The sequence below is a fragment of the Fusarium fujikuroi genome, chromosome FFUJ_chr05, assembly GCF_900079805.1.
Source record: "Fusarium fujikuroi IMI 58289 draft genome, chromosome FFUJ_chr05".
NCBI classification, from domain to species: domain Eukaryota; kingdom Fungi; phylum Ascomycota; class Sordariomycetes; order Hypocreales; family Nectriaceae; genus Fusarium; species Fusarium fujikuroi.
In genome coordinates, this window is record NC_036626.1 from 3,595,990 (window position 1) to 3,623,227 (window position 27,238).

At 49.8% G+C, this 27,238-nt stretch overlaps 12 protein-coding genes; 7 read left to right on the top strand and 5 right to left on the bottom strand.

The window, feature by feature from the left end:
- Positions 1 to 244: 244 nt before the first annotated feature.
- On the top strand, positions 245 to 651 carry FFUJ_07877 (probable histone 3; the record flags this gene model as incomplete). XM_023578179.1 has 2 exons in its annotated part: positions 245 to 379; positions 436 to 651. 2 exons carry the CDS (start codon positions 245 to 247, stop codon positions 649 to 651), a joined length of 351 nt encoding a protein of 116 aa, XP_023431386.1.
- Positions 652 to 1,159: 508 nt separating this feature from the next.
- Positions 1,160 to 1,702, top strand: FFUJ_07878 (uncharacterized protein; the record flags this gene model as incomplete). XM_023578180.1 has 3 exons in its annotated part: positions 1,160 to 1,364; positions 1,419 to 1,498; positions 1,550 to 1,702. The coding sequence occupies 3 exons, from the start codon at positions 1,160 to 1,162 to the stop codon at positions 1,700 to 1,702; spliced, it is 438 nt and encodes a 145-aa protein (XP_023431387.1).
- A 25-nt stretch (positions 1,703 to 1,727) lies between these two features.
- Positions 1,728 to 3,782, bottom strand: FFUJ_07879 (probable aminopeptidase P, cytoplasmic; the record flags this gene model as incomplete). XM_023578181.1 has 4 exons in its annotated part: positions 1,728 to 2,156; positions 2,208 to 2,469; positions 2,555 to 3,647; positions 3,707 to 3,782. 4 exons carry the CDS (start codon positions 3,780 to 3,782, stop codon positions 1,728 to 1,730), a joined length of 1,860 nt encoding a protein of 619 aa, XP_023431388.1.
- Positions 3,783 to 5,260: 1,478 nt separating this feature from the next.
- Positions 5,261 to 6,433, bottom strand: FFUJ_07880 (uncharacterized protein; the record flags this gene model as incomplete). The annotated part of the gene is made up of 1 exon (XM_023578182.1): positions 5,261 to 6,433. One exon carries the CDS (start codon positions 6,431 to 6,433, stop codon positions 5,261 to 5,263), a length of 1,173 nt encoding a protein of 390 aa, XP_023431389.1.
- A 1,305-nt stretch (positions 6,434 to 7,738) lies between these two features.
- On the top strand, positions 7,739 to 8,251 carry FFUJ_07881 (probable ring-box protein 1; the record flags this gene model as incomplete). XM_023578183.1 has 4 exons in its annotated part: positions 7,739 to 7,837; positions 7,892 to 7,970; positions 8,028 to 8,098; positions 8,153 to 8,251. The coding sequence occupies 4 exons, from the start codon at positions 7,739 to 7,741 to the stop codon at positions 8,249 to 8,251; spliced, it is 348 nt and encodes a 115-aa protein (XP_023431390.1).
- Positions 8,252 to 8,397: 146 nt separating this feature from the next.
- Positions 8,398 to 8,818, bottom strand: FFUJ_07882 (related to microsomal signal peptidase 12 kDa subunit; the record flags this gene model as incomplete). XM_023578185.1 has 3 exons in its annotated part: positions 8,398 to 8,580; positions 8,650 to 8,709; positions 8,768 to 8,818. 3 exons carry the CDS (start codon positions 8,816 to 8,818, stop codon positions 8,398 to 8,400), a joined length of 294 nt encoding a protein of 97 aa, XP_023431391.1.
- Positions 8,819 to 10,488: 1,670 nt separating this feature from the next.
- On the top strand, positions 10,489 to 12,410 carry FFUJ_07883 (divalent cation transporter-like protein; the record flags this gene model as incomplete). XM_023578186.1 has 2 exons in its annotated part: positions 10,489 to 11,774; positions 11,825 to 12,410. The coding sequence occupies 2 exons, from the start codon at positions 10,489 to 10,491 to the stop codon at positions 12,408 to 12,410; spliced, it is 1,872 nt and encodes a 623-aa protein (XP_023431392.1).
- A 582-nt stretch (positions 12,411 to 12,992) lies between these two features.
- Positions 12,993 to 13,334, top strand: FFUJ_07884 (probable mitochondrial import inner membrane translocase subunit TIM8; the record flags this gene model as incomplete). Its single annotated transcript, XM_023578187.1, has 1 exon — positions 12,993 to 13,334. One exon carries the CDS (start codon positions 12,993 to 12,995, stop codon positions 13,332 to 13,334), a length of 342 nt encoding a protein of 113 aa, XP_023431465.1.
- A 582-nt stretch (positions 13,335 to 13,916) lies between these two features.
- On the bottom strand, positions 13,917 to 14,903 carry FFUJ_07885 (probable ribosomal protein L23a, cytosolic; the record flags this gene model as incomplete). XM_023578188.1 has 5 exons in its annotated part: positions 13,917 to 14,073; positions 14,123 to 14,214; positions 14,273 to 14,404; positions 14,465 to 14,526; positions 14,885 to 14,903. The coding sequence occupies 5 exons, from the start codon at positions 14,901 to 14,903 to the stop codon at positions 13,917 to 13,919; spliced, it is 462 nt and encodes a 153-aa protein (XP_023431466.1).
- A 474-nt stretch (positions 14,904 to 15,377) lies between these two features.
- Positions 15,378 to 16,253, top strand: FFUJ_07886 (uncharacterized protein; the record flags this gene model as incomplete). Its single annotated transcript, XM_023578189.1, has 1 exon — positions 15,378 to 16,253. One exon carries the CDS (start codon positions 15,378 to 15,380, stop codon positions 16,251 to 16,253), a length of 876 nt encoding a protein of 291 aa, XP_023431393.1.
- Positions 16,254 to 16,690: 437 nt separating this feature from the next.
- FFUJ_07887 (related to enolase-phosphatase E-1) lies at positions 16,691 to 17,987 on the bottom strand (the record flags this gene model as incomplete). XM_023578190.1 has 3 exons in its annotated part: positions 16,691 to 17,332; positions 17,398 to 17,765; positions 17,942 to 17,987. 3 exons carry the CDS (start codon positions 17,985 to 17,987, stop codon positions 16,691 to 16,693), a joined length of 1,056 nt encoding a protein of 351 aa, XP_023431467.1.
- Positions 17,988 to 24,143: 6,156 nt separating this feature from the next.
- On the top strand, positions 24,144 to 26,048 carry FFUJ_07888 (related to serine/threonine-specific kinase KSP1; the record flags this gene model as incomplete). The annotated part of the gene is made up of 1 exon (XM_023578191.1): positions 24,144 to 26,048. One exon carries the CDS (start codon positions 24,144 to 24,146, stop codon positions 26,046 to 26,048), a length of 1,905 nt encoding a protein of 634 aa, XP_023431394.1.
- Positions 26,049 to 27,238: the final 1,190 nt, after the last annotated feature.

The following is a 27,238-nucleotide window of genomic DNA, read 5'->3' on the forward strand; positions in this document are numbered from 1 at the left end:
GCATTGATCGAACTCGAGCGTTTTGTGCAAGATATTTTGCTTCACTCCTTTTCCGCATGTCACTTCCTTTGCTGTAAAGCTCCTCTCGCAAACCCACAACACACTCTTTGTCCTTTCTCCACGCTCCTTTCAATGCCTCCCAGGAAATCTAAAGCTTCCGGCGCGGGCAAATCGCGGCCGAGTGACGTTCAAGGTATGAATCCCCAGAAACTCAGACTTGTCCTAGTAGCTTTTTTTACTTACAATGTCATTAGCTGGCGATCCTGTTCCCGTTCGCGCAAAGCGTAGATACCGTCCTGGCACAGTCGCTCTTCGCGAAATTCGACACTACCAAAGTGGCACGAAACTGCTCCTCCGAAAGCTCCCATTTGCGCGCCTTGTCAGTTCCTCGGTGCCTTGTATTCGCTCAGTTGGAAACTAACACTAGGTCAACAGGTTCGAGAAATCGCTTTGACAATGCGCCCACGAGACGAAGGCTTGCGCTGGCAGAGCCAAGCCATCATGGCACTACAAGAAGCTGCTGAAGCTTACATGGTGCATCTGTTCGAAGATACCAACCTATGCGCAATTCACGCCAAGCGTGTCACAATCATGCAGAAGGATATTCAACTAGCAAGGAGGATACGCGGTATCTGGGGTGGGCTGGGTTAGAGAAGGGGATTACGGAAACAAAATGTGAAAAACAAATCAAAAAGAGTCTAGGATCTGCATGGGAACTCACGAGACTTTGGTTTTGGGATTATGGATGGCGTCGGGGCGCTTCGAGATATACCTGCTGGCCTTCTGTGTTGGCTGATTTACTTTGCTTTCTTCTTACCTACTACTTTGAGGATCTCATCGGCTTCGATACCCGAAGCTGGCAAAAGGAGCCCTTTTCTGTAAATGTAATATTTGCGGTCAATCAATTATCGTCTTCAAAATTGTTACCGAGGTACCACCAGCTCTTCGTGTCATGTTCAGGGGAGCTAGGATATTCTTTGTTCTCCCCACGCTGAGCAGTCATTGGCTGAGAGCTCATGACTGTTGAACTGTCACTGACGTAATAAGCAATTCAGACTCGAGCTCCCTCTAGCTCTCGACCTACACTTAAAACTTTCCTTTCCCAGTTACATATCACCAATTGGCTCTATCGTTCTCAAAACGAGGTATTTCCACGAACATGTATAGAGCCTTCAACTCTCGAGTAGCCTTGCGGGCCATGGGCCGAGGCATTGCCCCCGCAACTTGCGTAGGAGCTTTCATTGCAACTCGACCAGTCATCCGTTGTGATGCCCCGACACTTGCTACAGGGCCTCCTTCACGCCGACGTCCTCTGGATATTTCCCCTGACACGGTTCGTCAGCTTTCTAGTGGAAGTGTTGCTGGTTGGTCATCCTCACCTTTTGTCATGCGAATTTAAGCTTACAGTCTGTCTTAAGGATTTGGAATTGGTGTTGTAGTAGCCCTCTTCTCCCGCACCCTTGCACTTCTCACTGGATTGATTGCCTTTTCCATCCATGTAAGTCACCCTCTACCAATAGGCTCACCCAGTATCGTCTCACATATTCAGGTCGCGTCTCGCTGGGGTTTGGATATTCCTCGGACTCTTGGTATCGAGAAGCTCCTGAAGAAGAGCTCGGTATGGAACAAGAGCAAGGAACGGCCATTATTCACTGCGTCGTTTCTTGTAACATTTATCCTAGCTACCTTCGTACGTCTATAGTATTGCTCAGGCCGGTTTCGTCACTTCACTCAATGTGCTGGGTCTCCCTCTTGAGCCAGGCCAATGTCACATTGTCTCCCTCAAAATATTCTTGCGTCTTCTCCAGAACCTTGGCGTTGTAAGTGTTGAGCCACTCCTTCTCTTCAGACGTGAGTAGCGTTGTGTCGATCAGGTTCCGGCAGTACGGCACAAGCGTTACGTACTCGAAGCCCAAGAACGGCTTGTCACCAAAGGAGTGCTTGGCTTTAACCTCCTTGACGAGGACCATGTTTTCTATGCGGATGCCGTACTTCCCATCTTCGTAATAGCCTGGCTCGTTTGACAGCACATTTCCTGGAGCCAATGCTACTTCAGCATACTGGACACGAGTGCCAATACCAATGGGTCCTTCGTGGACATTCAGGAATGAACCAACTCCGTGTCCGGTACCATGTCTGTAGTCCAATCCGTTTTTCTATAGTATATGTTAGAGGCCAAACTTCATAAGTTGCTGCTAATAACATACCCAAAGATGTTGTCTTGCCAGGCTATCGAGTGCAAAGCCTGTGGTTCCCTTAGGGAAAATGGCTTGATCCAAAGAGATGTGACCTTTCAAAACTAAAGTGTACGCCTCCCTCTCTGCTTCTGTGGGCTTTCCAAAGTGCAAGGTACGAGTGGTGTCCGTGGTGCCATCGCGGTATTGTGCTCCTGAATCACAAAGGTAAATAGCTTCAGGGTCGATAGTGGCACAGTTGCCACGCTCAGGGCCGTAGTGAATGATTGCAGCGCTGTATTTGATGGTCAGCGAAAGCTTACAACACTTAATGGCCAAGTATCATGAATCTCTCTCATATCGCTTTATATCGAACTTACTTTGCACCCGTAGAGGAGATGGTGGGGAATGAGAGGCCAACGAAGTCCTTCTTTTCTTTTCGAAGCTCTTCAAGCTTGTCGGCTGCTTGCACTTCGTCAAGTTTAACCTTCTTGTTTACAAGCTGGTCCTCAAGCCAGGCAAAATACTGGATGAGTGCAGCGCCATCTCTCACATGACAGTCCCTCATACCCTTCAATTCAGCCTCAGTCTTGATGGCTTTGGCATCGCCAATTAGACTTCTGATTTCATCGACCGAAGAGTCTCCTCCCAGAGCACGCTTTAGTGCCCATGAGCCCTTGTTAGAAATGAGGAAGTTGCCAGTAGGAACCTTGTCGCCTGACTTGCTCTTTTCAGCATGAGCGGCGTGCAGTGCCTGGGCATCGTCGAAGATAGCTTCGTATGGCTTGATGTCGACTTTGTTCGAGGTGAGGTGCGAGCGGCATTTGTCGTCCAGCTTGGCTTCGTCGATGTAAAGCTTAGCAGCATCAGGGGTAACAGTAGCATACGCGAAGAAGACGGGGTTGTAAGGGATATCGTTACCGCGCAAATTGAACAGCCAGGCGATCTCATCCAGCATGGACACTAAGAAACCAGGGGAGTGCTTCTTTTCCAGCTCCTGGCGGACCTTGGTGAGCTTGTTCAGGACAGACTCTCCTGCAAGCTCGTCAGGCTGGATGATGACTTGTTCCGAGGGACGAGAGGGACGCTCATCTCCCCATACCAGATCGACAAGGTTTCCATCAACAGGTACAAGCTCAGCCCCGCCATTCTTTCGGATTTTCTCGGCAAGGTTCTTGGCCGTTGAACCGGAGATGAGTGTTGGGTCAACGCCAACATTCTTTCCACCAGAAGACTGCTCAGCAGACCAGTCTTGCCATGTAGGAACGTCTTGAAGGCCTTGTTTCAGAAGTGTCCAGTTGCTATCGAGTTGAGATGTGGCCTGGTTGAAGTAACGACCGTCAGTAGCAAGAGCAGCAGACTCGAGTGTAACAACAGCACATCCAGCAGAACCAGTGAACCCAGAGATATAAGCACGTCTGGCATCACAATCTGCTATATATTCAGACGAGTGACTATCCTCAGAAGGGACAACTACAAGCCATTGTTAGTACTGCAGCAGTGAATAGCAAGCGTATATCATGAAATCTCACTGTAAATATGAACATTGCGCTCCTTCATCAAGCCTCTCAGGCGGGTGAGCCTGGAGGTAGTATCGAGCTTGGTCATTGTTTCAGATGAGGCCCAACGGCGAGAGGATATTCGTGAAGCTGCGGCTAATCGTCGTGGAGCTGAACGGAGGAGTGAAGTAGCAGTCTGGAAAAGCATTGACAATCAGACGCAGGCAACAAGACACCTCGGCTGGGGATAAATACACTCGAGGTTTGGAGATAAGCAATAGAGCGAACTGGGAGCTCAGGACTCAAGGTCTTTACAGATAAGAGTCAGTACAGGATCGGTGACAAGAGATATCTCGATGTCTGAGAGGCGGCTGGTGAGATATGGTGAGAGCAGTCTGAGAACTCAGAAGGACATTTCAACAGAGGCTGGAAGCATTCACACAAGGGTGAGGTTTGAGTATCATGGGGAAGCGTAATTATGAGGACAGCTAATGAGGGGCTTGGAGATGGAGTCATGACCCAGATAAGTTGCATGCTTTGGACGATCTTTTGTTGGTTTGGCTCACTTACCTTGATAGTACAAGTTGGATTGATGGTGCACAGGGAGGAAACACCGCGAACAGAACCACCCACGAACAGAAAGAAACGACGCTGATGAGGCTATCCTCAGTTGTAGCGAATCGAGCTATGAAATCAAAGGTCGATGAGTTCCTCGTCACGAGAGCAGGGAACCTGAGTGAGGTGTTCCATTAGTGCAAGTACGTACCCGCCCTGGCACCTTCCTCCATGAGTGTGGGCAAGCGTGCAAGCGTGGGATGGTGGGGCAGGAGCGGATCTTTGGAATGACCGCTACCCCGAAGCAAGCCGCACCCCAGACTTTGAAGGCATTCAGTTCGTCCCTATTAATATGTTGGCGCTGTTGGGAGGGGATATGTTCCAGGCGAAAGTCCCTGTCAATGGATCTGGGAACAATCAGAGACAGGAAATGGCTCCTATGCTGTATGAAAGCTTGACCCAACTACGTCGATCTGTTTCAGTTCTTTAAGTGGTATGGCCCTACATAAGATGATTGTATCTATTCCTAAGGATATATCATTCACTCTTCCAAAATCAAGAATCAATTGATGCGTTGAATCAACAAAGTTGAATCAACGCTCAAAATTGTATTTAGGTCTAATCTCGCGTACGATATACGTTCCAAAGAAACAGGAGGGAATCCTCTCTTCTCCTTCGCCAAACCCCATTCGATCAAGGCTGTTTCATTTGGATACAGGCGCCATAGATACGGCGAGATCAATCTGTCTCTAGATCAGAGGTGCCTCTGTTTGATTCGACTGTATACGTCAAGCTATGATCCCATCATCTGTTGTCAGACCATTCGTCCGTTCAATATATCTTCAATCCTCTCTCTGATAACGCCAAAACTTAGACACAATGCCGCTATACCTTAACCCCTAGACAATGAAAACCGTCCCGCCAAATATCACGTTCCGTTGATGCCGCCTGGGAATTGATGGCAGTTAAAAAGCTATGCAGAAGAGATGCAGGAAAAACGCCGAACGAATAATCACTCCATGACATGAAGTCTTATGAGAACAAACGCTGGTCCGCTCCTGGCGATCCAGTGCTCAAGTCCAGCTTGAGAATACGCCGAAGATCGTTTTCCATAGCTTGGAGGTTGTTTGAGCGGCCATCGCAAGAAGCCGGGACACTATGGCCACTCCTAGCATAGTTGTAGTGTTGAGCAGGGAGAGCGGGTGCGGGTGCAGGTGCAGGTGCAAATCCATTAGGGGCAGATTGAGAGACATTTGTTCCGTTTCCGATAAATAGGAATTTCTTTAGGGCCTCAGTAGGATCTTCAGGTACAACGTTGGGTTTCGGCTGGGTGGCGGATAGATCAGCAGGAGATCGAGCAGAGTTAGAGCGAGCAGCCTTAATGCGCTCTTGATAGGGTGTCGAAAATGCCGGCCCCATGGGACGGCCTGGAGTTCCGTCCAGCTCAACACTGTCGATACCACCAGACTGGAAGCGTGTTGGGTTGCGGGCTGTCTGGGGGAGTGTTGCTGGCTTTGGGATACTACCAGGCCCAAAGGGAGACTGGGCAGAGGGTGATTCAGTGACGAGGCCTGAAGGGCGGAAGCTGCTAGTGCTTTCGCTGCGCTGACGTTCCTTCTCTTGACGGTGGGCGCGAAACATGAAATCGAGCGGAGATTCCTGGACATCCGATGCACTCTGGCGCAAAGGAGTTGGCGCTTCAGTATCGGTAGGCGGCGAGGGTTCCTGTAGGATGTTTCGAGATGTCTTGCTTACGCTAGGCGACTCGGTTACCGAACGAGAGACAAAACTGGGAAGAGGTAGGGCAGATGGCGCAGGAGATGCATGGAAAGTGGCTCCGGCAAAGGCAGAGACCGACTTCATAGATGAAGATTGATGCGGTGGAGTGTGACGACCAGGCCGAGCAGATTCGGGTGAGTGAGGACCATTCTTCCCACGATGTTTGTTGTTGTTGTTGTTGGTATTATTATTATTGTTTGCATTCCTGGGTCGCTGTTTCGAATTGGTATGGCTCAGCTGCGCATGAGGAGAATCGGTGCCAGCTCCCTTCTGAGGAGTTCGTGGAGCGCGATCGTAACGTGCGGGATCAATTGAGGCGACGTCGTTCTCGGAGGCATAAGCCTTCTGAGCAGCAGGACGGCCATTGCCGCGACCGTTACGACGGCGGGCGGGAGTAGTTGTAGGCTGAGATGGGGTCTCACTCATTTCGTCTGTGGCAACAAGTTGAATCGATCAAACACGAGGGAAAAGACAGGACGAGTGTCGGCTGAAGCTAAGACTGAGACTTAGACAACAGTCAAGTCGAATATGCGATGTCCCGTACTTGTTTGGTGTGCAGCTGGCTGGCTGGCTGGTTGATTGATGAGGCGTTCGTTGGTATCTGGCTATGCGACAGGACCAAAGAGGACTCCAAAAGATCGAGCCGGATTAAGATGGTGGTGGGGTGTATGAAAGAGAATATAAAATCGAGGCAGGTGTTACGATTGAGCATAAAGCAACTACTATTCTGGTGAAGAGAGAGTCGACTAATCTGACCATGGCTGTACTGTAGGAGAAAGTGTGATGTGGGTGATTCAAGATCAAGTAATGAGGGGAACAACAAAAGAAGTGAAGGGCGGAAGCGTCTGGGTTAATAAGAGTCAGTCAGGTCAGTCCCGTCAGGTTAAGCGCAAAGCATGGCCAGTCCAAGCAATGACGCGGGCGGATTCCAGGCATTGCCAGCACAAAGAGTGGGTCAGGCCAGCGTTTAGCTCCAGCGCCCGAAGCGGCGAGCGGATCAGATGTCGCATCTCACAGCCTTAGGTTGCTTTCGAGCAAGAGAACCTTATTATTATCCGAGTCACGTATTCCAAGAAACTAAGAGCTTTCGAGATACGTTTAGAATTCAAATTAAATAATGCAAAACTAAAGCAATATAACAAAAGTATATCATGTGTGTAAGACTCATATGTTTCGTTTCTAGCGAACGGAAGTCCCATCACGACTGATAAGCGATAGGACGTCTGTGATCGACCCCGCCCCGCCACTGTCCCGCCAGACGCAGCCTGAATTAGGTGAGGTGACCTAAGGCTTGAACTCCTCCAGCTGCCTGTCCGCCTATCTAGAGGAGCTCTGTGGTATCCGAAGCTTTTAGAGCAGACGTTCAGAGCCGCATCATCACTTGCTAGGAACCAAACTCACTGTAAGTCCCCTCGCCTTCCTCCCGAATGCACCATCAAGGTACATTTGTTAACAAAATCAACCCATGCCCAAAGCTTCTATTCATTCTCTTCTCATTGCTGACAATTACAAGCATTCACAACTCTGTAGATATTGATCTATCGAGCAGGGAATCCGTACGTCCTCTTACCTTCAACCCGAATCTGCGCGCTACATCTCCCTTTTTCCGTCCGTGAAGATTACCGACAAATGGATAATTCTGACTGCTTCTAGCCAACCAGTGTACCTCGATATCAGTCAACGAAATCAACCATAGCGTGGTCTTGCAGGTTGACCCGCACCGTACGAAACATGGCCGACGTTGAGATGAGCGATGCGCCCGTCGCTAAGAAGGGCGAGGGCTCCGGCAGCAAGAGTGTCGAGGGAAAGAAGAAATTCGAGGTCAAGAAGGTACAGACTTACCAGTCTTGAGCCTCCCAGAGTCATGCTGACCGAAACAAACAGTGGAATGCGGTCGCTCTTTGGGCATGGGACATCGTTGTTGACAACTGTGCCATCTGCCGAAACCACATCATGGATCTATGTACGTTTACTCGGATTCTTATTGGATGTATGTCATCAAGTGCTCACAAATTATTAGGCATCGAATGCCAGGCAAACCAAGCATCTGCGACAAGCGAAGAGTGCACCGTGGCATGGGGAATATGCAACGTGAGACTGCTACACGCCCTTTCTTTTCGTGGCATTCGGCTAACAGAGACACAGCATGCGTTCCACTTTCACTGTATTTCGAGATGGCTCAAGGCTCGATCTGTTTGTCCTTTGGACAACAGGGACTGGGAGTTCCAGAAGTACGGTCGATAAAGATAATGCGGTCGATATCAGAATTTGATGGATTATGAAGGAAAGAACAAGACAACTGCAAGGAAATAGTAGTATTTAGGTGTCATAATCAGCCTCGAGAGCTGCAGAGGTCATGACACAGCGAGGCCTAGTGCACGGCACACAATCTATTGATTTCCTTTGCTTGCAAGATCGTATGCGTACCCGGCTGGAAGCCACTTGACGGGATGTTTGTTGTAGAAGGGCCAGGCCGGCACCACGACGAGGAAGGTTAACGCCGTGCCTCCTAGGCCTAGGTAGACCGCGAGCTTGATATCTTGGAGGAAGTAGCCGACAACGAAGGAGATCAGCTAGTTGCAATCATCAGCCAAACAATCCAGCGAGTTATCAAGCATAGGTTGGAGAGGAAGAAGACGTACGCCAGAAACGACAAGGAGAACTGTCGCGAGGAGCTCGGCAAGCTTCTGTCCTTCAAAGTCCTACAGTGGAGCTTCAGTCAGCTGTTGGTCAGGTAAATCGACGGGCGGGATCATGCACAATTTGGCCATCGACGACGTCTCGGATCTGATCAAGAGCTGGTTCAGCCATAATGGATGACGATCGGGTGGGAGTATTCGTCGTGTTTGTACTGTGTCTGGAGATGTTGTTCCGTCGGATTGAGATCGATGTGAATGCGATCGCCAATAGTGTCAAGTTCGGAATTGGTCTCGACACCTGGCTGTTAGGAAACTCATATACTAGTCCGCTTTCGGTTAACAAGCTTTTGCAGGCTGGAGAAGATTCGATGTCTGAGCGAATGAGGATCAAGATGCCGTAACCATGAATAGATGTGAGTAAGTAATATTCTGACGATCGAATTGTGATCTGGTCTTCTGAGTGCATTCATCTGGCGCTCTACGAAAGGACAACGTTTACAGTTATTTACCGGGATTAATGCAGTGGTGCTCTGGGGAATCAGTCATTCTGCTGGTCAATCAGCTGAGGTGATCAAGGTTCCTGATAGCCTACCCTACACCACCCGACAGTGGCGAATCGGCTCTCAAAGCTGGACAGGCACAACAGGGAGTTCCTAGGTTCTAAACTAGGCCTGACCAAGGACAAGCCTGATATCTAACACGGACACGGACACCGATGGTCCAGGCCAAGCTCATTCTGCAGAAGCAAGTGTCCCAAGACAGGAAAAGTGGCGGCCTCTCCCCGTCTTGTCTGGCCTGTAAGAACCAACGAGTCAACCAGGATGACCTATTTTTTGCTTGTGATAGCACACGGCGATTCGGTACCCGACACTTGATACCACCAAAGACAATTTTTTTCTTCCTAGCCCTTCGGTTCCCACTTATAGTATATTAAGTTCCTCAAACTCCTCTTAAACCCAACTTCACCCTGACATTGTCGCTCTCGACACTAAGACCTCCTTTTGTACCCAATATTACGTGGTTTTCTTATTCATTCATGCTTGTTTTGCCCGTGCACTATTAACCGGGTCTCTGTTCTGTCCAGTAACGAGAAAATTTCTCGTCTGGCTAACCGTGCCAGTATCGAAATTGGCCCTTGACCTTAGTTTCCTCAGACGATAGGCCCTGGCATCGTCACCCTGCCTTTATTCCCTGCCAAGGCCCAAAACAAATTCTGGTTACTACAAATAAACCAGCCTGACTCAACTCCTGAGATAGAAATCCACTTGCACCAACCGAGTACTTTATCGCAAAGCTTCCTTTATCGAACCTTGACCGGCTTCTATTTCAATTGCCTTCAGTACTGTTGGCACCTTCGAGCAACCGCTTACTCTACGCCATCATACAGTATCGGCGTCTCGCCATTATCCCATACAAGTTTTCAAGTTGGCTCAACTCGCCTTCTCAAACGTTTCCCTCCCTTCGCTCTTCGGTCCCAGCTTCTGGGTCTACAGCGGAGTAAACAAGAAGCCCCCGTAACTGGTCTTTAGATCGCATTACCCGTTCTTCGTCTCCCGCTAGTACATATTTACTCTTAACAATCAGCAGCCATTGGCGACAACCGCCGAGCAGAGCTCAGTTTTGAACAAACTCCAACTCGGCGCGCCCATGCCGCGCCGGGTGCGACGTCTATAACCGCCTATATCAGACGACACTGATTGGAACAACAACAAGCTATGGGACTATAATACCGAGTCCGTAATACACCTTCCGCCCTCCTCGAGACGTATCCATCTACTCTACACGGCCACCGTTAGAGCCAATATAGTCAATATCAAGCTACAAACCTAGCCAAAAGCCAAAATGTCAGACCACGAGGAATCCGCTGCCCAGTCTGGGTACGACACTCCCGTCCCGGAGCTCGATGACCACCGTCACCAGTCGGGTTCAACCAGAGTTGAGCGCCCTCGCCGTGGCACATTCGACAGTCTGTATGGTGCCCGACAGCTCGAACCTGAGCCCCCCGCCCCTCCTGCGATTGTAGTTCGTGACTTCGAGGAGGCCATCATCGATGAGGAAGTAGGTGATCTTTCACCCACTGCTCGTCGCAGTCGCCGACCTACTGTGGATTCCACGGATCGATCTGTCTCGCCACCTAACTCGGTCAAGGCGTTTGCCCAGGCTCGCCGTCGAGAACGTGACATGTCATTCTCGGAACCCAACAAGCCTGATATCGAAGATGTAGCCAGCCGAGCCATGTCTATCTCAAGCAAGCGCAGCTACCGAAGCAAGCCTCGCACCATCGACAATGATGCTGCTAGCCTCTCAACCAACACAACTGCAGAGGAGGATGTCTGCTTCCCTGTCAAGGAGAGCTATCACAAGGACCACCTGTATATTGACTTTGACTATCTCGAGAACTTCATCAATGAGCAGGCGGCTGAACGCGCGGCTGAGCGAGCGGCTGAGCGTAACGCTGCTGCTGCCGAGAAGCAGAGCTTTGAGGATATGCGAACTCAGCAGAATGAATCGCGCCTTCAGCGGATGGTCACTGTTGATGGTGATATCCTGGAACCCGTCTCGGATGACTCGATGACCCGTGAGAAGACGAACCAGACAGCGCAGACTCATGCCGAGGGGTCAATTGCTGAAAAGCAGCCTGCGCCTATCGACCCCAACCGGTTCAGTTTCTTCTCTTCAGCATGGGAGTCAACTATCCACGCAGCTGATTTTGGCGATTTGGTTCTCCCAGGAGAAGACCTTCGAGGCCTCTTCGAGCTTCCTGATGAAGACGAAGATGGTGTCTGGTGGCTCAATGTTAATGCGGCTTCCAAGGAGGAGGTCCAGAGCATTTGCAAAGCTTTCGGAATCCATCCTCTGACAATTGAGGATATCATCACTCAGGAGGCTCGCGAGAAGATTGAACTCTTCCCGTCGTACTACTTTGCCTGTTTCCGTTCGTTCTCAGTTGTCCAGGAGCCTGATGGCATTGAGTATGAGCCTTTCAACACCTACGTCATCGTGTTTCGTGAGGGCACACTGAGCTTCAGCTTTGAGCCCAACTCGCACGCGGCTCAGGTTCGTAAGCGAATCACTGCCCTCAAGGATTATGTCTCTCTCAGCAGCGACTGGATCTGCTATGCTTTGATGTAAGTTTACCTGTGAATACGACCTGTAGAGTCATACTAATTGCCCACAGTGACGACATTGTTGATTCCTTCGGACCTGTCATTCGCCAGATTGAGCTTGAAGCGGATGCTATTGAAGACGAGGTGTTCGTCATGCGTGAGGATGATTCCAACTCGTTTCTCCGTCGCATTGGCCGGGTTCGCAAGAATTGCCTTGCCCTGCTTCGCCTCCTCGGTGGCAAGGCAGATGTTCTCCGTGGTTTCACGAAGCGATGCAACGAGAACTACAAGGTCACGCCACGGATGGACATCGGCATGTACCTTGGTGACATCCAGGATCACGTTGTGACAATGGCCACCAACTTGGGACACTTCGAAAAGATTTTGTCTCGCGCACACAGCAACTATCTTGCTACGGTTTCCATCAACAGCATCGCCCAAGGAACACACACTAACGAGGTTCTGAGCAAAATCACTTTCTTGGCCTCGATCCTGGTCCCCCTCAACTTGGTCAGTGGTGTGTTTGGAATGAACGTACCAGTTCCGTTTGCAACCGTTGCCGCAAACAACTTGGCTCCTTTCTTCAGTATCATCAGCTTCATGGTTTTCCTATGCATCATTTTTATGGCCTTGGCCCGTTGGAAGCGTTACATCTAGCGAAAGCGATGCATGGATGCTACCTCCGTACATGCATATGTTGGTTCTGAGAACCCAATCGGTCGTTACTATTGTTTCTTTTCCAGTATAGATGGGTGTTACTCGGTGGCATATTCTGGTTAGAGTTGTTACATGAGAATTGTTTTAGAGTGGTATTATGACTACTTATTTGGTATTTATAAATCAGATACTGTTTATAGAGAGCTTCATGGCGCTGAGTTGTCTGTCTTGAGCTGTATGTGATGGTGAAAAGACTCTCAGTACACCTTAGCTATTATAATGCGTCGGATTAATAATTCTTTCTCTGAGTAATCTACAGGACTGGCAGCGACAGCCATATAAATCAAAGCTGCTTGTATCTCTTGGTGAAAAAATGGTAGCGTAAGGCAATGGACACTTATTGTTACTCTCCTGGTGAAAGCTGAGAGTGGGACTACGAGCCCATCCGTGGCCAATTATTGGTCAGTTGATTAGAGGTGCGCATCATCAAAAATCTTGAACTTGTGAGCAGAACCTACACTACTACAACAAACCAACTTCAACCCGCCACCAATCACGACCAATCTCCTTACGATCGCCAAAATGAGTGCTCAACAATTGTCCATCGATAACGCCGACCTCGAGAAGCTCAACGACAAGGATCGCCTCGAGCTCCGCCAGTTCCTCGCCAATGAGCAGCAGCGCTCTCAGATCCAAGCCCGTACGTACAATACCGAGGAAGACATAATGGGATACGGAATCGCTGACGAAATGTCTTTAGAAACACATAGCTTGACCCAAATGTGCTGGACCAAGTGCGTTCCTGGAAACATCAAGAACCCCAAGCTCGACAAGTCCGAGGAGACATGTCTCGCCAACTGCGTCGAGCGATTTCTTGACGTCAACTACCTTACGATGAAGCACCTCAACGGCATGCGCAACTAAGAAACTGATTTCTGAATGGGATCAAGGTTATTTCAGCTATGTATTACGAGATTTTTTGTATGAATAGATGGGCCGTGGTCATGGTGGAAAATTCAGGCTGTGACCAGGACGGACGACCGAGACTCTGTTGGTCAAAGAGACTGGCAATTGGGCTATGTATATCACGAACGATTTAGAAGAAGAAAGAACAGATCTCAACCTTGATTGTTTGGGAATGGCTCATCTAAAATGGTTATGGCTTGTCTTGACTTAACTGGCACATTGTTCATGGTATGCCACTAAGTGTATTAGCCGTAGTTTCTGCGAAACCCAAGACTTGTTAGAAACAAACGCAAAAATTATTTGCGACCCCAAACTACAAATCACATTCACGTATTATCACTTAAATCATATCAAGGCAGCATCTTGGACGACTAAGCGGAGCCGTGTCCCGGGTGGTATTGAATTCATGATCATTTGCACTCTCAACGAGAAGTTCTTTTTACGCCTATTCCGATGCCCATGCCTTGCATTTTCAGCAGGCCAAAAACCAACCCAAAGACACGCCAGAGAAGCCAGAAACCCACAAGCCCGGTGATATTTTTAGACGAGAGAGAGCTTGTTGGCAGCAATGTCGAGAGCATCGACATCGGGGGTCAGGCGGGCGTAAGCCTTCTTGGTGCCATCAGGGCGGATAAGGGTGTTGACCTTGACACAGTCAATGTCGTAGAGCTTCTTGAGAGCAAGCTTGATCTGGGCCCTGTATCGATGTTAGATTCTGATCTGATATCGTTCTTGGAAATACTGACTTGTTGCTCTTGATGTCGACAATGAAGACGAGAGTGTTGTTCTCCTCCATCTTCTTCATCGCGCTCTCAGTGTTGAGAGGGTGGACGATGATCTTGAATGTGGTTAATACAATCGTTTCCCCAGCAGATCTGACTCCAGGTGGGACTAACCTTGTGCTCATCGAGGCGAGGCTGGTGAGGGATGGATCGGCGAGGGTACTTGGGGGCTCGCGAGGTGATCAGGGTCTTGGGGCGGTGGAAGGAGGTGCTGAAGCGAGCCTTGACCTTCTTGTGGGAGTTGGACTATTGACATCAAGTTAGCATATTGGGACGGTGGTCTTGAGCAAAATGTGTTCAACTTACGCCCTTGAGAGCGGCCTTGGCGGCATCCTGGGCCTTCTTGTTACCCTTGCCCTTAGGCTGAACTGTTATTGAAAGCATCAGCATTCGCTCTTATTCAGAACTCGCAAAATCTGCTGTAGCATGATGCGGTAGAGTATGAACTCGGAGGGTGAGAGTCGAAGAGGAGAATCAGAAGATGGATCGAGTCGAAAGGTCGGCGATGTCGAAGCGAACAAGACGACAACTCAGAAGCGAAGCAGACCGGTCATAGCAGTTGTCGCAATGGATGTAGTTACATCGAGGCGATATAATGATTTGATCTCTCGAGAGTCGCCATATCATCGTCGTTCAATTTCTTGCTCAATTTCGCTTTCGCCCGTCCGATTTTCCTCTTTTTCCCTTTCTTCTCTTCCCTCTTTGTTGTTTCATATCATGTCGTACCTTTCTTGTTGGCGGCCATTGCGTCGGTGTTGTCGAGGGCACAAGATTGTCGGGTGTGCTGGTTGTCGTCGGAGTGGTCAAAGGTTCACAAATAGGTTCGCGGATTTAAAATCTATTTATTTTTGTGATTTTTTTGCAATTAGGGCAGGTGCCGGTCCCACTTTTCTACATGATGTGGTTGGTCAGTGCTTAAACCAATCTATCTACCTTAGGTAAGCCAACTGCAAAAAGTCATCGAGAGAATGAATGTCGCACTCAATCACACGGAACTTTTGGGCAATTCGATCGATAAATAGGGATCAAAATGCTCTCCGAGGCCTTATAGATCACTGTAATCTCCTGGGTCTCCCCTGAGGAATTGCTCGATTTGAGAATCGGTGAGTTTCAATGTTAGCCTCCTCTTTACCTAGACTAACATGAAAATCTTCAGATTTCAATGCATTAAGGGGTCAAGAGGTCAACACGCAAGGGTCATTCTCATTGCACTCATAAAATGGTTTCCAAGAAGCAAATAAGACTGAAGAGCCTTTCAAGTGGCCGCCCGCCAACTGTCAAGTCCTCACGGTCAATGTCTAGGAAAGCCAGCAGGAGTCTCATCAACACTCATCACCAACTGGAGAAACAACGTCGGCAAGCTGCAGCCAAGGGCGACACGGTCACCGAAACTCGCCTTGCCTCGGAGATTGCCAAGCTGGGTGGTCTTGACCACTATCAGAAGGCCAGTTTGCAAGGTCAGAGTCTCGATAGAGGAGGTGACACGTCAAGAGTGCTTCTGGAATGGCTCCCTGTGGCAGAGCTCAAGAAGCGTGCTCGGCCGTTTCATATGCTGGAGGTTGGGGCATTAAGTACTCGTAACGCATGCTCAACAAGCGGTATCTTTACTATGAAGCATATCGATCTCAACAGCCAGGAGCCAGGCATCACAAAGCAAGATTTTATGGAGCGCCCCCTACCCAAAGACGATTCTGAGGTGTTCGATATCATCTCTCTGAGTCTAGTGCTCAACTTCGTGCCCGAGGCCGAGGGGCGTGGACAGATGCTTCTTCGGACTCTCTCCTTTCTTCGGCCTGCAGCTGAACCTGCAATTGGTTCTGACGAACCCTTTCCTTGCCTTTTTGTGGTTCTACCTCGCAGCTGTGTTGACAACTCACGATACTTTACAGAAACTCGCTTCGAGGAGTTGATGACGATTCTCGGCTATGTATGCACCAAGACCAAGATGACTCAGAAATTGGCATATACTCTTTGGAAGAGGATCGGGACCGTCTCCGAAAAGCGGCCGGACTTTACCAAGAAGGAAGTCAATCCAGGACGGACGCGGAACAATTTTGTCATGACGCTCAAAGCTTCAACGAGTCATTCAAACTGAAACGATGAGGGGAGACACGACAACGCGTGGGGCTTCGACGAGCTGCATATGCGGAACTGCCCAACAAACTATCAGCACAGCAAAACATACGGAGTTTTGAGCACACGACAATAAGCTGGCGCGGTACGAATGTTGAACTCTTGATAAGAGGATCCTATCTACACAGTTCTTGGAGAGCGCGTACTGTGCTGTATCGTCTGGATCGACTATCTGCAACTTGCTACGTCGCACGACTGATAAGGTGCATGGTGACACTTATGCAGCTTGGGGACACCAGATCACCAGTAGACAGGATCAGCTGGACGGTGGTCTCAGTTTTTGAGGGGACTAGAATTCCCTAGCGAGCTACTACTCTTGTATCTCCGCACAAAGGTCCCACGCTATTCGACGATTATCATTTCCCCACACCCTGAGCGACCTTTTGCTACAGCCGTCTATCATACTCCCAAAGAAGCGACCTCTGAGTGCTTGAACTCGGTAATGGCGAGCTTGGACAGAGGTTCGTCTGGCGGCAAAGGCGCATTACCAGGACGAACAACGGGCACACTGCGCATACCAGCCCCAACAGCAGCTTTGACCTCGTTGATATTGTCGCTCAGGAAAAGCCATCGGTCGACGTCCTTGTGCTCCGGGTGCTCAGAAATGATCTTCGCGTAGCTATCAACCTCGGTTTTGGGCCCCGCATTAGTGGTATCAAAGTAGTCTGCGATAAGAGGCGTCATATCTGACTTCCTGGAGTTGGTATGTGAAAAGAGCAACTTCTGCGCAGGGACTGAACCAGATGAGTAGATGATGATCTTCTTTCCAGCTTGGGTGGCCTCGTTGAAGAAGGGCTCAACATCTGGGAAGAGGGGCGCCACGATGTTACCCGACTTGTAGCCTTGCAGCCACAGGTAACCCTGGAGCGACTTGAGATAGGCGATCTTGACATCACGCTTCACGAGGTCGCGGACGTGCGCTTCAAAGTCAGAGCGCGAGTTGCGATACTCCTCGGGGAAGGCATCGCGGTACTTTGCGAACTCTGGGCTATCCCACTCTCGATCCAACACCTTGGGAAGTGCCTCGAGTGCATACGGAAACTAATGACAACAAACAGACCTTGGTCAGCAGGCTGCAGTGTTGTCGACATCGTGCATGCTGTCACGAAACGGGCAAAGTCGGTGAAGAGTGCAAAGGGGGGGGTTGGGAAAGAAGTGCTCGGCTTGAAATTTTCAGCTGCACGCGCCCGAGACTTGCGCAACTTGGCAGAACTTGGTTCGGCAGCGTGGACACCCGGGATCTGGGTACAAAGGCCGGCAGCTGGACGGAGGACGTCCGGAAGAGGAGGCTGGGACGAAATTTGGTGGTATCCATACGGAGGTCCGGGCCCGGAGGTGGTAAGGGGGACGGACGGAGGTGGTCGTATGTAGGTAAAGGGAGTAAAATCGGAAGGGTTGCGAAGTGAGACAAACAAGAAAACGGGACGACTCACGAGAACGTCCTTGACAAAGGAGATGGGACAAACGGTTCCTTCTGTTATATGTGTTATTCTGGCTATTCTGAGTGTATGATATCCAAGCAAAGCGTGAGTGTAAAGTAAGGTACAAAAATATGCCAATACAATAAATGACAACTCAGTCCAAAACAGTCCTTGCAGTCAACAAAACATGCAGTCGCCAACAGCAACTGCGGAGCCAGTTTAATCTTACCAATATCAAACACTAGGACGTCGAATTCATTGAGGTTGAGCGTCATCGTGAAAATGAGTTCTTTTCGTGAGAAAGCGGTCAAGCCTGAATATTGACACGTCCAATGTGAGAGATGAAACGGGTGAATTAGACCGAAAGTAAGAAAGAAGAGATGACAAGAAAATTCTGTCAGACACCAATTCCGATTCGGGATCCCTGCTACGATCTTGAAGTGTGAGGAAGAGAGCGTGAAGAAAAAAAAACCAATATCGGCGGTGGCAGCAGAAGGTCCTTGTTCCTGGATTCAAGAGCGGGCCGCTATCTAGCTTGGCGCCTTTTGGTGAGGTGATTTCCTTGGAGGTTTAAGATCCTGGACGAGGTATCCGTGTTAAGCTTGATGCAGCTGGGAACGTGGGTTGATGAGATGCAATAGTAGATCGAATCTAATGCGAATGGAGGGGTTGGTTTGCAGCCATGTGAGCATTAGAGGAAAGGCGGTCAAGAGGTGAGGTTGGCTGGTTCGAGGTGAACCGACCAATAACGTGTTAGTATTTATTGACTGCAGGGTAAGGAGGACAGCGAAGAGGTCTGCTGTGAAGGAACTAGATAGAAGGACTTGGCTGTGTTACAGGGGTCGGCGGCCAGATCCGAATGAATTGGCTCTGAGAAATACAATGGATCTCTAATTAGAAACCTGTTCACGAAAATGACAACTGGCAGTTCATCTGTCACAGGTCGTGAACTAGATCTCTTCGTATCCAAGGTCTGGTCTGCTCAGCATTGTACACGCCTGGCCTAGTCTATGCCGGTTGTCGCCAAACCCCGTGTCACTGCAGGCTGTGGTCCCGAGGCAAAGCAACCCAAGCTGCAGCTCGATACGGAGCTTTTAACAGATCCCCTGCTGTTCCCGAGCTGAAGTGGCCAGTTCATGCAGCTTCCGGAACGCAGCAGTCAGACAGCCCCTGGCAACGGTGAAAGAAAAAAACATGTGTTGTCCACAGTCACAGCAGGACCCTTTTTCTCTCATCATGTCTGATGGAGTCTCAATTCTTGGCCTCGTGGTATGGGGATCCAGTGAGGGTACTTGTGATTGGGCGGCCCCTCCTACCGCTGCACATGTCACTCTGTCGTCCAGCCACTTCAAGATGAATGAAGGGTCTGACCCATCACCTCACTTCAGCTGATGGGTCACAATTTGCTGGTGCTTCAATTCAATCCCATGACTGACAGTACTGTAGCTACCCTGGACAAGAGCTGCAACTCTCACGCGATATCTAGAGAGCGAATCTGTTGAGTCAGGAGATCATCTTGGATGATGAGATTCAATCCCTTCAGCGTCTCAGTTTTCCCCTCGATATCCCTTGTTGCCCTCCCCCTCTCCGCCCTTGTTGACAAGATCCGCGCATAATAGCATGTTATGTTGTCAATGTAAGTAAATATTGTGTTTCCGATATGACAACGAATCAGAACCGAGGACGACGTGACTTGAGACAACTATATCACGTCCAACCGAAATAGGGAGTCGTGTCTAGAACCATTTCAACGTGCAATTGTGCAACATGTAGGCTTAGAGCAAGAGACTTACTCACCTGTGACCATCGTGACATGACCAATGTTCATCATCTCATCTCCGTATTTCATCTTCACTGAGTCACGACTCTAATAAGTCTTCTGTCCTTGGAACGCCGATATCGAATTCCGTCTCCATATTTGTCCGGACTCCACAAGGGAACAGCAAACATCAGATCTCACGAGGCCCGGGGACCCGCACCGACTGTCAAGTCCGTCCAAACAAACCAGTACACGCAGGTACATACGTACATACATACATACAGCACAGTATCTGTCTTGGCTTGAATAATGGAGACTGGGGACTGGAGACTGGAGACTGGAGCAGGTGAGTAATCTCGAAGAATTCCATCATCCGAGATTCGTAATCCCGTATTCCCTGAATAATCTCGTGTCCACGTATATTTTGCACCCCGCTCTGATGGAGACGAAATGCCGTCATTTCGTCTGTCGAGTTGAAATTCAAGGTTCGTTGCTCTTTGTTGTCTTTCTTCCCAAAACGGTATGTAGCATCACAGTGTCCTGGGCAGGCCATTCAGTTGTGCACAGCTGTTTCGTGTCATGGTGATATTTTGTGAAGGTTTGCACAGATTTGCGCATGGCTGAGCAACACGGACCCTTGAAAATCCATCCAGTCACGTTTGATGATTGACGACAGATCGTTACATACACGCAATTCCTGCTTGCCCAGCCCAACAGCCAGCCTTGGAAGCATAGCCTGTTCTGACGCACGCCCCTTTTCTATTTACGGGTGTAAACACCAACACAGTAAGATCTCCTTGGACCATCCCAGTCCCTGACCAATATTTGGAAGCTTCTGGCGTTTGTTGGATGACACATTCACACTCGGCGGCTGAAGAAACCATCTGTTTACTTTTGGCGGCCGAGTCTTATTGTCTGTCTATTAGTTCATCTGGTCCCTGAGACGAAAGGGTCCCCATGGCACCGCAGGCACGCCCACTGGAATGCAGGATCCAGGAGTGCATGACCTAGTGACCACGCTGGGCTAATTCACTGATAACTTAGATTAGCAGACGAGCAAGGGTGTAAGCGTTAAGGCGTCAGAAGGGTGATCGACAAGAGACTGGCGGCAAAAGTTGGAGACTTGGAACTTGATAACCAGCGATAACAAGGGTCTTCTGCAATCGAAGAATTGGCAGGCTTCCAGTCCAGGAACGAGAGAAACGTGGCACAAGATCCAATCAGTTTTCTGAATAGTCTAATTGCGTAGTCGCTGATAGCCATTGCCTCAATTCCCCGACTGCAATGTTGGCTGCGCACCGTCCGTCCGTCACTCGGACTGTGACTGTGCCGTGGCGCCGACTATCTATGTAAGAAAAAGCCCGAATTGCGTTTGAGACGGATCAAAACTGTAAACCGAAATAGCGATAGAGAAAACGAGACCCTGATTTCGGATTCGGGATAGTCAAGAATGGGCTCACTTTTCCTGTCCACGAGACAGTTCAGTTCAGATTGAGTAGGACATCAGAAGCCGGATTTCCCAGGTTGGATTTCGTTGGGGACAGAGAAGAACCCTTGCAACTGACAGCTCGTTCTCGTCTTGTTTGCGCTGCCGAGCCAAGCCAGTAAAACCTGGGGACAGCATCCCATCGTCGTTGCATGGGATGGATTAACTAGCCCATGGCATGGACTACTCTACACTGGTGCCACGCGCACTATGCGCACTATGTGCATTGCTACGCTCCGTCGCTGCAGCCAGTGAACAAGTGCTCCATTCATGCCTCGAGGCCGTACACCATCTTGTCTACGCCCAGCGGTAGCTTGGTTAGCAGTCTGTTGGGATCTGCATCAGGCAATACACATGAGCACTGTCCTTGAAACACCAGAGTACAGCGTAAAGGTTACTTTGCTGAAGGGTAGCGGGCGGTGAAGCCGCTATCAGCGTTGCATCGACGGAGGTCCAGATTGCGCGAATCCCATTTCCCAGTGTCTGAGCCCGGCGCTGGAGGGGATTGCTGTAGGTGTACTGTTTGATGAGAGGGGCGCACACTGTATGATCACGCTGATTAACATGTCATTTCCCGCCGACCACCGATAAAAGTAAAAGAAAAAGGCAATGGTAAGTTGGGCCGGCAGCGTCCAGCGGGAGGGACGCCGGCAGAAGCTACTCGAATCGCCACCAAGATTCGGCGCTGGGGCCCCGTACTCGTCCGTATGACTGATGCTGAGCCCCGGCACCGGCCTCTGGATGACTCCCCTATTCCCCCGGTTGACTTTCCAGTCACTGAGTGAGTGATCTGGCTTCTGCTGAGTTTGCCCTGGTTCTGGTTAATGCTCTCCACCCTCAGTGCGCGTGAGGTCTTGTTGACACTGAGCTAGACAGCGCCGGCTCCCTGATAGCACAGTGCTAGATCTGCATTTGGCAAGTCGTCATGTCAGTAGGTATTCCGTCATGTCGCTATTGTGATGTCCGGGGAACGGATAACTTTGATAACGCGGCAATACATGGAAAGTGAACCAGTTATACAAGTTATGCCACGAATTGGCTGCTTCCAGTATACAGTATGTCGCAACAGTGTCTTGATAACGCGTGTATGTATTCATTATTGACCTCATTTCATTTCTGCCGTCATGTTTTGGATTGAACTTGTCTGTCTGGCGTTGCAATGCTTCCTAATCCTGAGACGAAGGGGTATCATCATCACCAATCCTGGGCCATCAATGTTTCTGATCGCTGCTTCTGTTTGATTGACTTCTTTATGCCGCCATTCCCTCCCTTGCCCGTCGTGGTATCGTCCCACAGTAGCGCCATTCCTTCTTTGCTGGCGTCCAAGCCTCCCCCAACATTTGAGGCACCTGAATGGATCGAACGGGACACAGGGTCACAGTGCATCTTGTAATTCCGTGTACCTGACCTGTCCTCTTTGCCGTAGTTGTCGTAGTTGTCGTTACGTTGCCATGTGTGCCGTCTGCATCCATTGCTGTGTACAGTCGGTACAGTGCAGCACAGTAATTGGCTTGCATCTCCCCTGTGCCTATGTACCTCCTCCTGCGTCCTGCTAACCCCGGCTAGCCCGGTACAAGCAACAACACAGCACGTAAGGTACGACAGCATGTCTTTAGCTAGTGGGTCCGGCCCTCTCTAATCCTGGGGCCTGGGCAGGTGGAGCCGCAGCGCTGTAGCAGGCAACTCCAAGTACACCCCCGTCAATTCTAGACCTGGCCCTCAGTCGCTGTCTCGCCTGCCTTGGAAGGGGTCGGCCTTGGAAATGGGTGTGCTGGACAGTATGAACAATCATCCACCCTCACTAATCCAACCTGTCCTGTCTTATCCCATGGCCCTCCACCATCCACCATCCGCCATCTATCCATCCCTCTCCACTTGGTTCCATCACCGCCTTTCCCTTCTCACTCACCCTCTCTCTTCTCTTGTCTTCTTTCCCCTGCTTTCTTATCATCATCTCTCCACCTCTCTTTCCCTTCATTTGTACGCTTTCCGCATCTTCAAAGGCCTTCTTTCTTCTCGAGCTTGCCACTCTTCTCTCACTATCTCATCTCTTCTGTCTATTCCTATCTAATCCAACCCATCCCAACTCACATCACACCACGTCAGTCACCGTTCTTCTCACCGAACGAATCCGCTCCGCCTCGCCTCGCCATCGCCACCTTATCTCCCGAAGCAAGCACTCAATCCCAACGCTTATCGCGGTGATTCATCAACAGCCAACCACTCAATCACCAACCGATCACGCAAAGCTTGAGCTATACAATCCATAACGAGAAGAAGAAGCGTCCTTGACTTGTGTTGTCTGCCGCTGCATTAGACCAAGTCCTTGTTCGCCTAGACCTCCTATTACATCGCTCCGTTACCGCATCCCTTGAGCTGCATATCACGAGCCTCGGTCAGCAATCAAAAGCGCTTATACAGTCGGACACGTCACATAGAAGGATCGTCTTGTGCTGCATTGAGTCGACGAGGGTTTCCTCATTGACTTGCGTTTTACTTTCCGGTCTTTCACTCAACACCGCAACTCGGCCTAGTTGGCCCTCGTGACTCAACCGTTACCGGCCGAGCATTAGGAACTCCGCTCCGGGCGAGTTCGCTCCCCTATCCCCCGGTGCCAGTCTGACTGGTCCGACACGTCGTTATATCGGCATCGTCGAATCCGGTTCCCTCTCTATTAATACGACTTCACCTGGTCTTGACCAAAACTCAATTCTCCGGTCGATCTCGTCCCAAGTCGACTTCATCACCTCTCATCGTCAGAGTCATTCTTTTTTTTCAAGTTACAAAAAAACGTACCCATGTTACTATAACGAATTTCATTTTCCTTGTCTTCAACTTCTTCGGCCGCTTCGGTCTTCGAAACTCACCGTCACGACAATTCGATAATCATTTCTTTTGTTAAGCCTATCGAATACCCTCAAATGAGCCTCTGAATACCAACGAACAACTACATCACCATCAACAACTCGAATTTGCTCAACTCTGCTTTCATCATTACGACACTGTACATTGCTTATATATCGCGAACATCAATTTTCTTCCATCGGCTCAAGCGTTTTTAAAGAGCTTCAACATCGTTCTCCGGACTTCCTACATTCCCGGCTATTGACAAACACCAAAAAATCGTTTGTACGACTATTCCCATTTTATTTCTATTCTTTTTTTGAACATTATTATTTCTTCGCCATGGAATGCCTCAAGGACAAGTTCGTTGGCGGGGCCCTTCTCAAGGGACGTTATCAGACCATCTCCCCTCTCAATCATGGATCTTTTGGTATGGTGTTTAAGGCCCAGGATCTTGTAACCAATGAGCCTGTTGCTATCAAGTGCCTCACCAAGAGAAGTGCCTGCCCCGATGCCGATTCCGATTTTGCTATCGATGAGAAGTCGGAGGAACAGGCCCTCCACAGCCGCCTCGGAACCCACAGAAACATCGTCAACCTCATTGATTCGTTCGAGACCGATTCTCACATCTATCTTGTCCTCGAGTTTTGTGGTCAGGGCGATCTTTACGAAGCAATCCGAAAAGGTCACGGTCCTCTCGAGACGGAGCATGTTCGCCAATTCATGATCGAGCTCATCGATGCCGTTGATTACATGCACTCTAAGGGAGTCTACCATCGCGATATCAAGCCCGAGAACATCTTCCTCACCCAGGATGGTGCCATGAAGCTTGGCGATTTCGGTCTGGCAACTACAGAGAAGTGGTCTTACGAGATGACTGTTGGCAGTGATCGTTACATGGCTCCTGAACAGTTCGACTCGGCCGGCGCCGGGTACTCGCCTGCCGAAGCGGATATTTGGGCCATTGGTATCTGCCTTCTCAACATCCTTTTCTCTCGCAACCCTTTCACCACCCCTACCGAGGCTGATCCTCTGTTCCTCGACTACTCTCGGGACAAGCAGTCCTTGTTCGACGTCTTCCCCTCCATGTCTCAGGACACGTATGAGGTCCTCGTGCAGTGCATGAACCTTGACCCCAGGCGACGCTCACTGGAGGGTGCCCGTGAAGCTCTGCTCCGCGTGGTCACTTTCACCACCGATGACGAGGATGATGATGAGTACTGTGGTGCCGAGTCCCCCAACGTGGCCACCGCCAACCGCGAGCCCCTCCGTACCCCATCAATTCAGTCTCCCGCCGTCGATACCGGTGCTTTTCCCTGGGCCAAGGCTCTCCATGGTACCACTCATCTTGGTCGCCAACTCAGTGTCATCCCCGATGACGAGAGCTACACCGAGGAGCTGTTCCCTAAGTCAGAGGCGACTACCACCGACTGGTGCTCTGCCAACATGCAGACCCCCATGTCGTCTGTTTACGACTCTCACCTGGGCGCATCCATGAAGTCTCTTGCCATCAAGCCCACTGCCCGATTCAATCGATCTTCGGCAACTGCTGGCTCCCTCCCAATCAACATGGCCAAGCCAATGCCAGCTATGTCCATGGTCTTTGGTCGACGCCAGGAAACTGTGTCTAAGAGCTGGAGTGACATGTGGGACGAGGATGAGGAAGAGGAGGAAATGGAACAACAGCGACAGATGCTCCAGGAGCTCAATGCCAGGACTTGGAGCCAGGAGAGTAAGGAGGAGAAGAAGGTAGTGGAGGAGGAGGAACAGGCCATGAAGGTCGACACTGCACAGCCTGAGTCCGAGCCGGCGTCGCACACTCACGACATCAAGGGTGATGTGGATGATGACTTGGTCGCTGATGGCTTCTTCTTCCAGGAAGCCCCAACCCCCAAGCCTCAACAAATCACCATCACTCCTCATTACTCGCAGTCGCCCATGAGCAAACCGAAAAGTTCTCTGGACAAATGGGCGGCATTGGGTGAGCGACGCCGCGGTCAAACCGCTGCTTTGGATTCTATTAAGTCGGTGGACTTTTCTAAGCCACGACGACACAATTTTGGTTTTGGATACAACAAATCTTATGAAGCGGGCGTTTGGGATCATTCTAATTATCACCACAAATTTGGGGCCGCTAAAGAACGGTCTAACAGCAAGGAATGTCCCTGGAACAAGGGCAGAGATTGGAACTGGCGTCGGGATCGACGCACCGATCTTGGAGACGTTGAGTGGGTTGGAGGTTGGTAAATGGGATTGATTCCCATCAGCCTTCAAATGTAGTTTGGCCGTCTTGAGTCCCTGGCGCGATACTCGAAGATATTTCGGGCGTTGCTTGGATTATGATGAGAGCCTTACTCGCTTTCTGTGTATAGGATATTCTAGAATAATGCAAATACCAGAAGTACCTACTCAAACACCATTTGTTTATCTTGTCTATGTGAAGTCTTTGTTCCTTTTCACCATACTAATTCACATCTACCATCTGCTGGACTTGGTTACCTCAATTCTCAGTTGTCTGATGTTTTACTGAGTAGAGACAATACGTGCCATCTCACTCAACACTCGGCACAACGTCATGCCCAGCTTTTGCCTCCTGAACCTGCGCAACGCATCATGGCACGATACTGATGCCGCTCCAGAACCAAGACACGTTATTAACTAATAGTGATTAAGACGAAGCTACACTCATGACATTTCTAAACCAAAATAGGTATACGACTCGCAACCCACCCCCGGACGGCCCGATCGGCCTGTTTCCTCGGGACTTGTCAATTTCTCCTATCCATTGTTACCGCTTCTCTCGTTTCTCGGAAGGTCGGATTGGGTGAGAGCGAACGAAGCAATGGCGTGACGAAACAAGTTGAGAGAGGGGTCGGGGCTGGGGTATGGCATGTCATGGGAGCGGCAGTTGGGGGATCGGCGGCGGGGTGAAGCACTGCAGAGATGAACTTGGGAGAGACAGGAGACACTGACGAGGTGGTCTTGATTGTACTCGGAAGTATGTATCGACAATGATGGTTAGGTACGCTCATTACGTCTCGAGAGACTCAATTCTCAAGTATTGTCTGACCATCAGGAATATGAGGAGGTTCACTGATGACGCTGCCACTCACACAAGCCAAGATACGGATAAAAAGGACATGAGGGTAAATGGATATGCACACTGTGGTGCCGTCATGCGTGATGTAAGTGTGTGAAGTTAATAGCGGTGAAACATCACATATGTATCTCACAACAAAAAGGTCGAGGGTCGAGGGGTCGAAGGCGCATTTTGCGACAAAAAGTGTTGGTAAAGTAGCCAGAACAAATAGAGCTACGAAGCTCATTGGTAACGTATTATTCATAGTCCTATATCCTTTCTCGTAAACAACGATTCGATTCCTTGGGACATAGCCCACAAATGCTTGACAACTCCAGTAGATGCCTTTCATACTCAA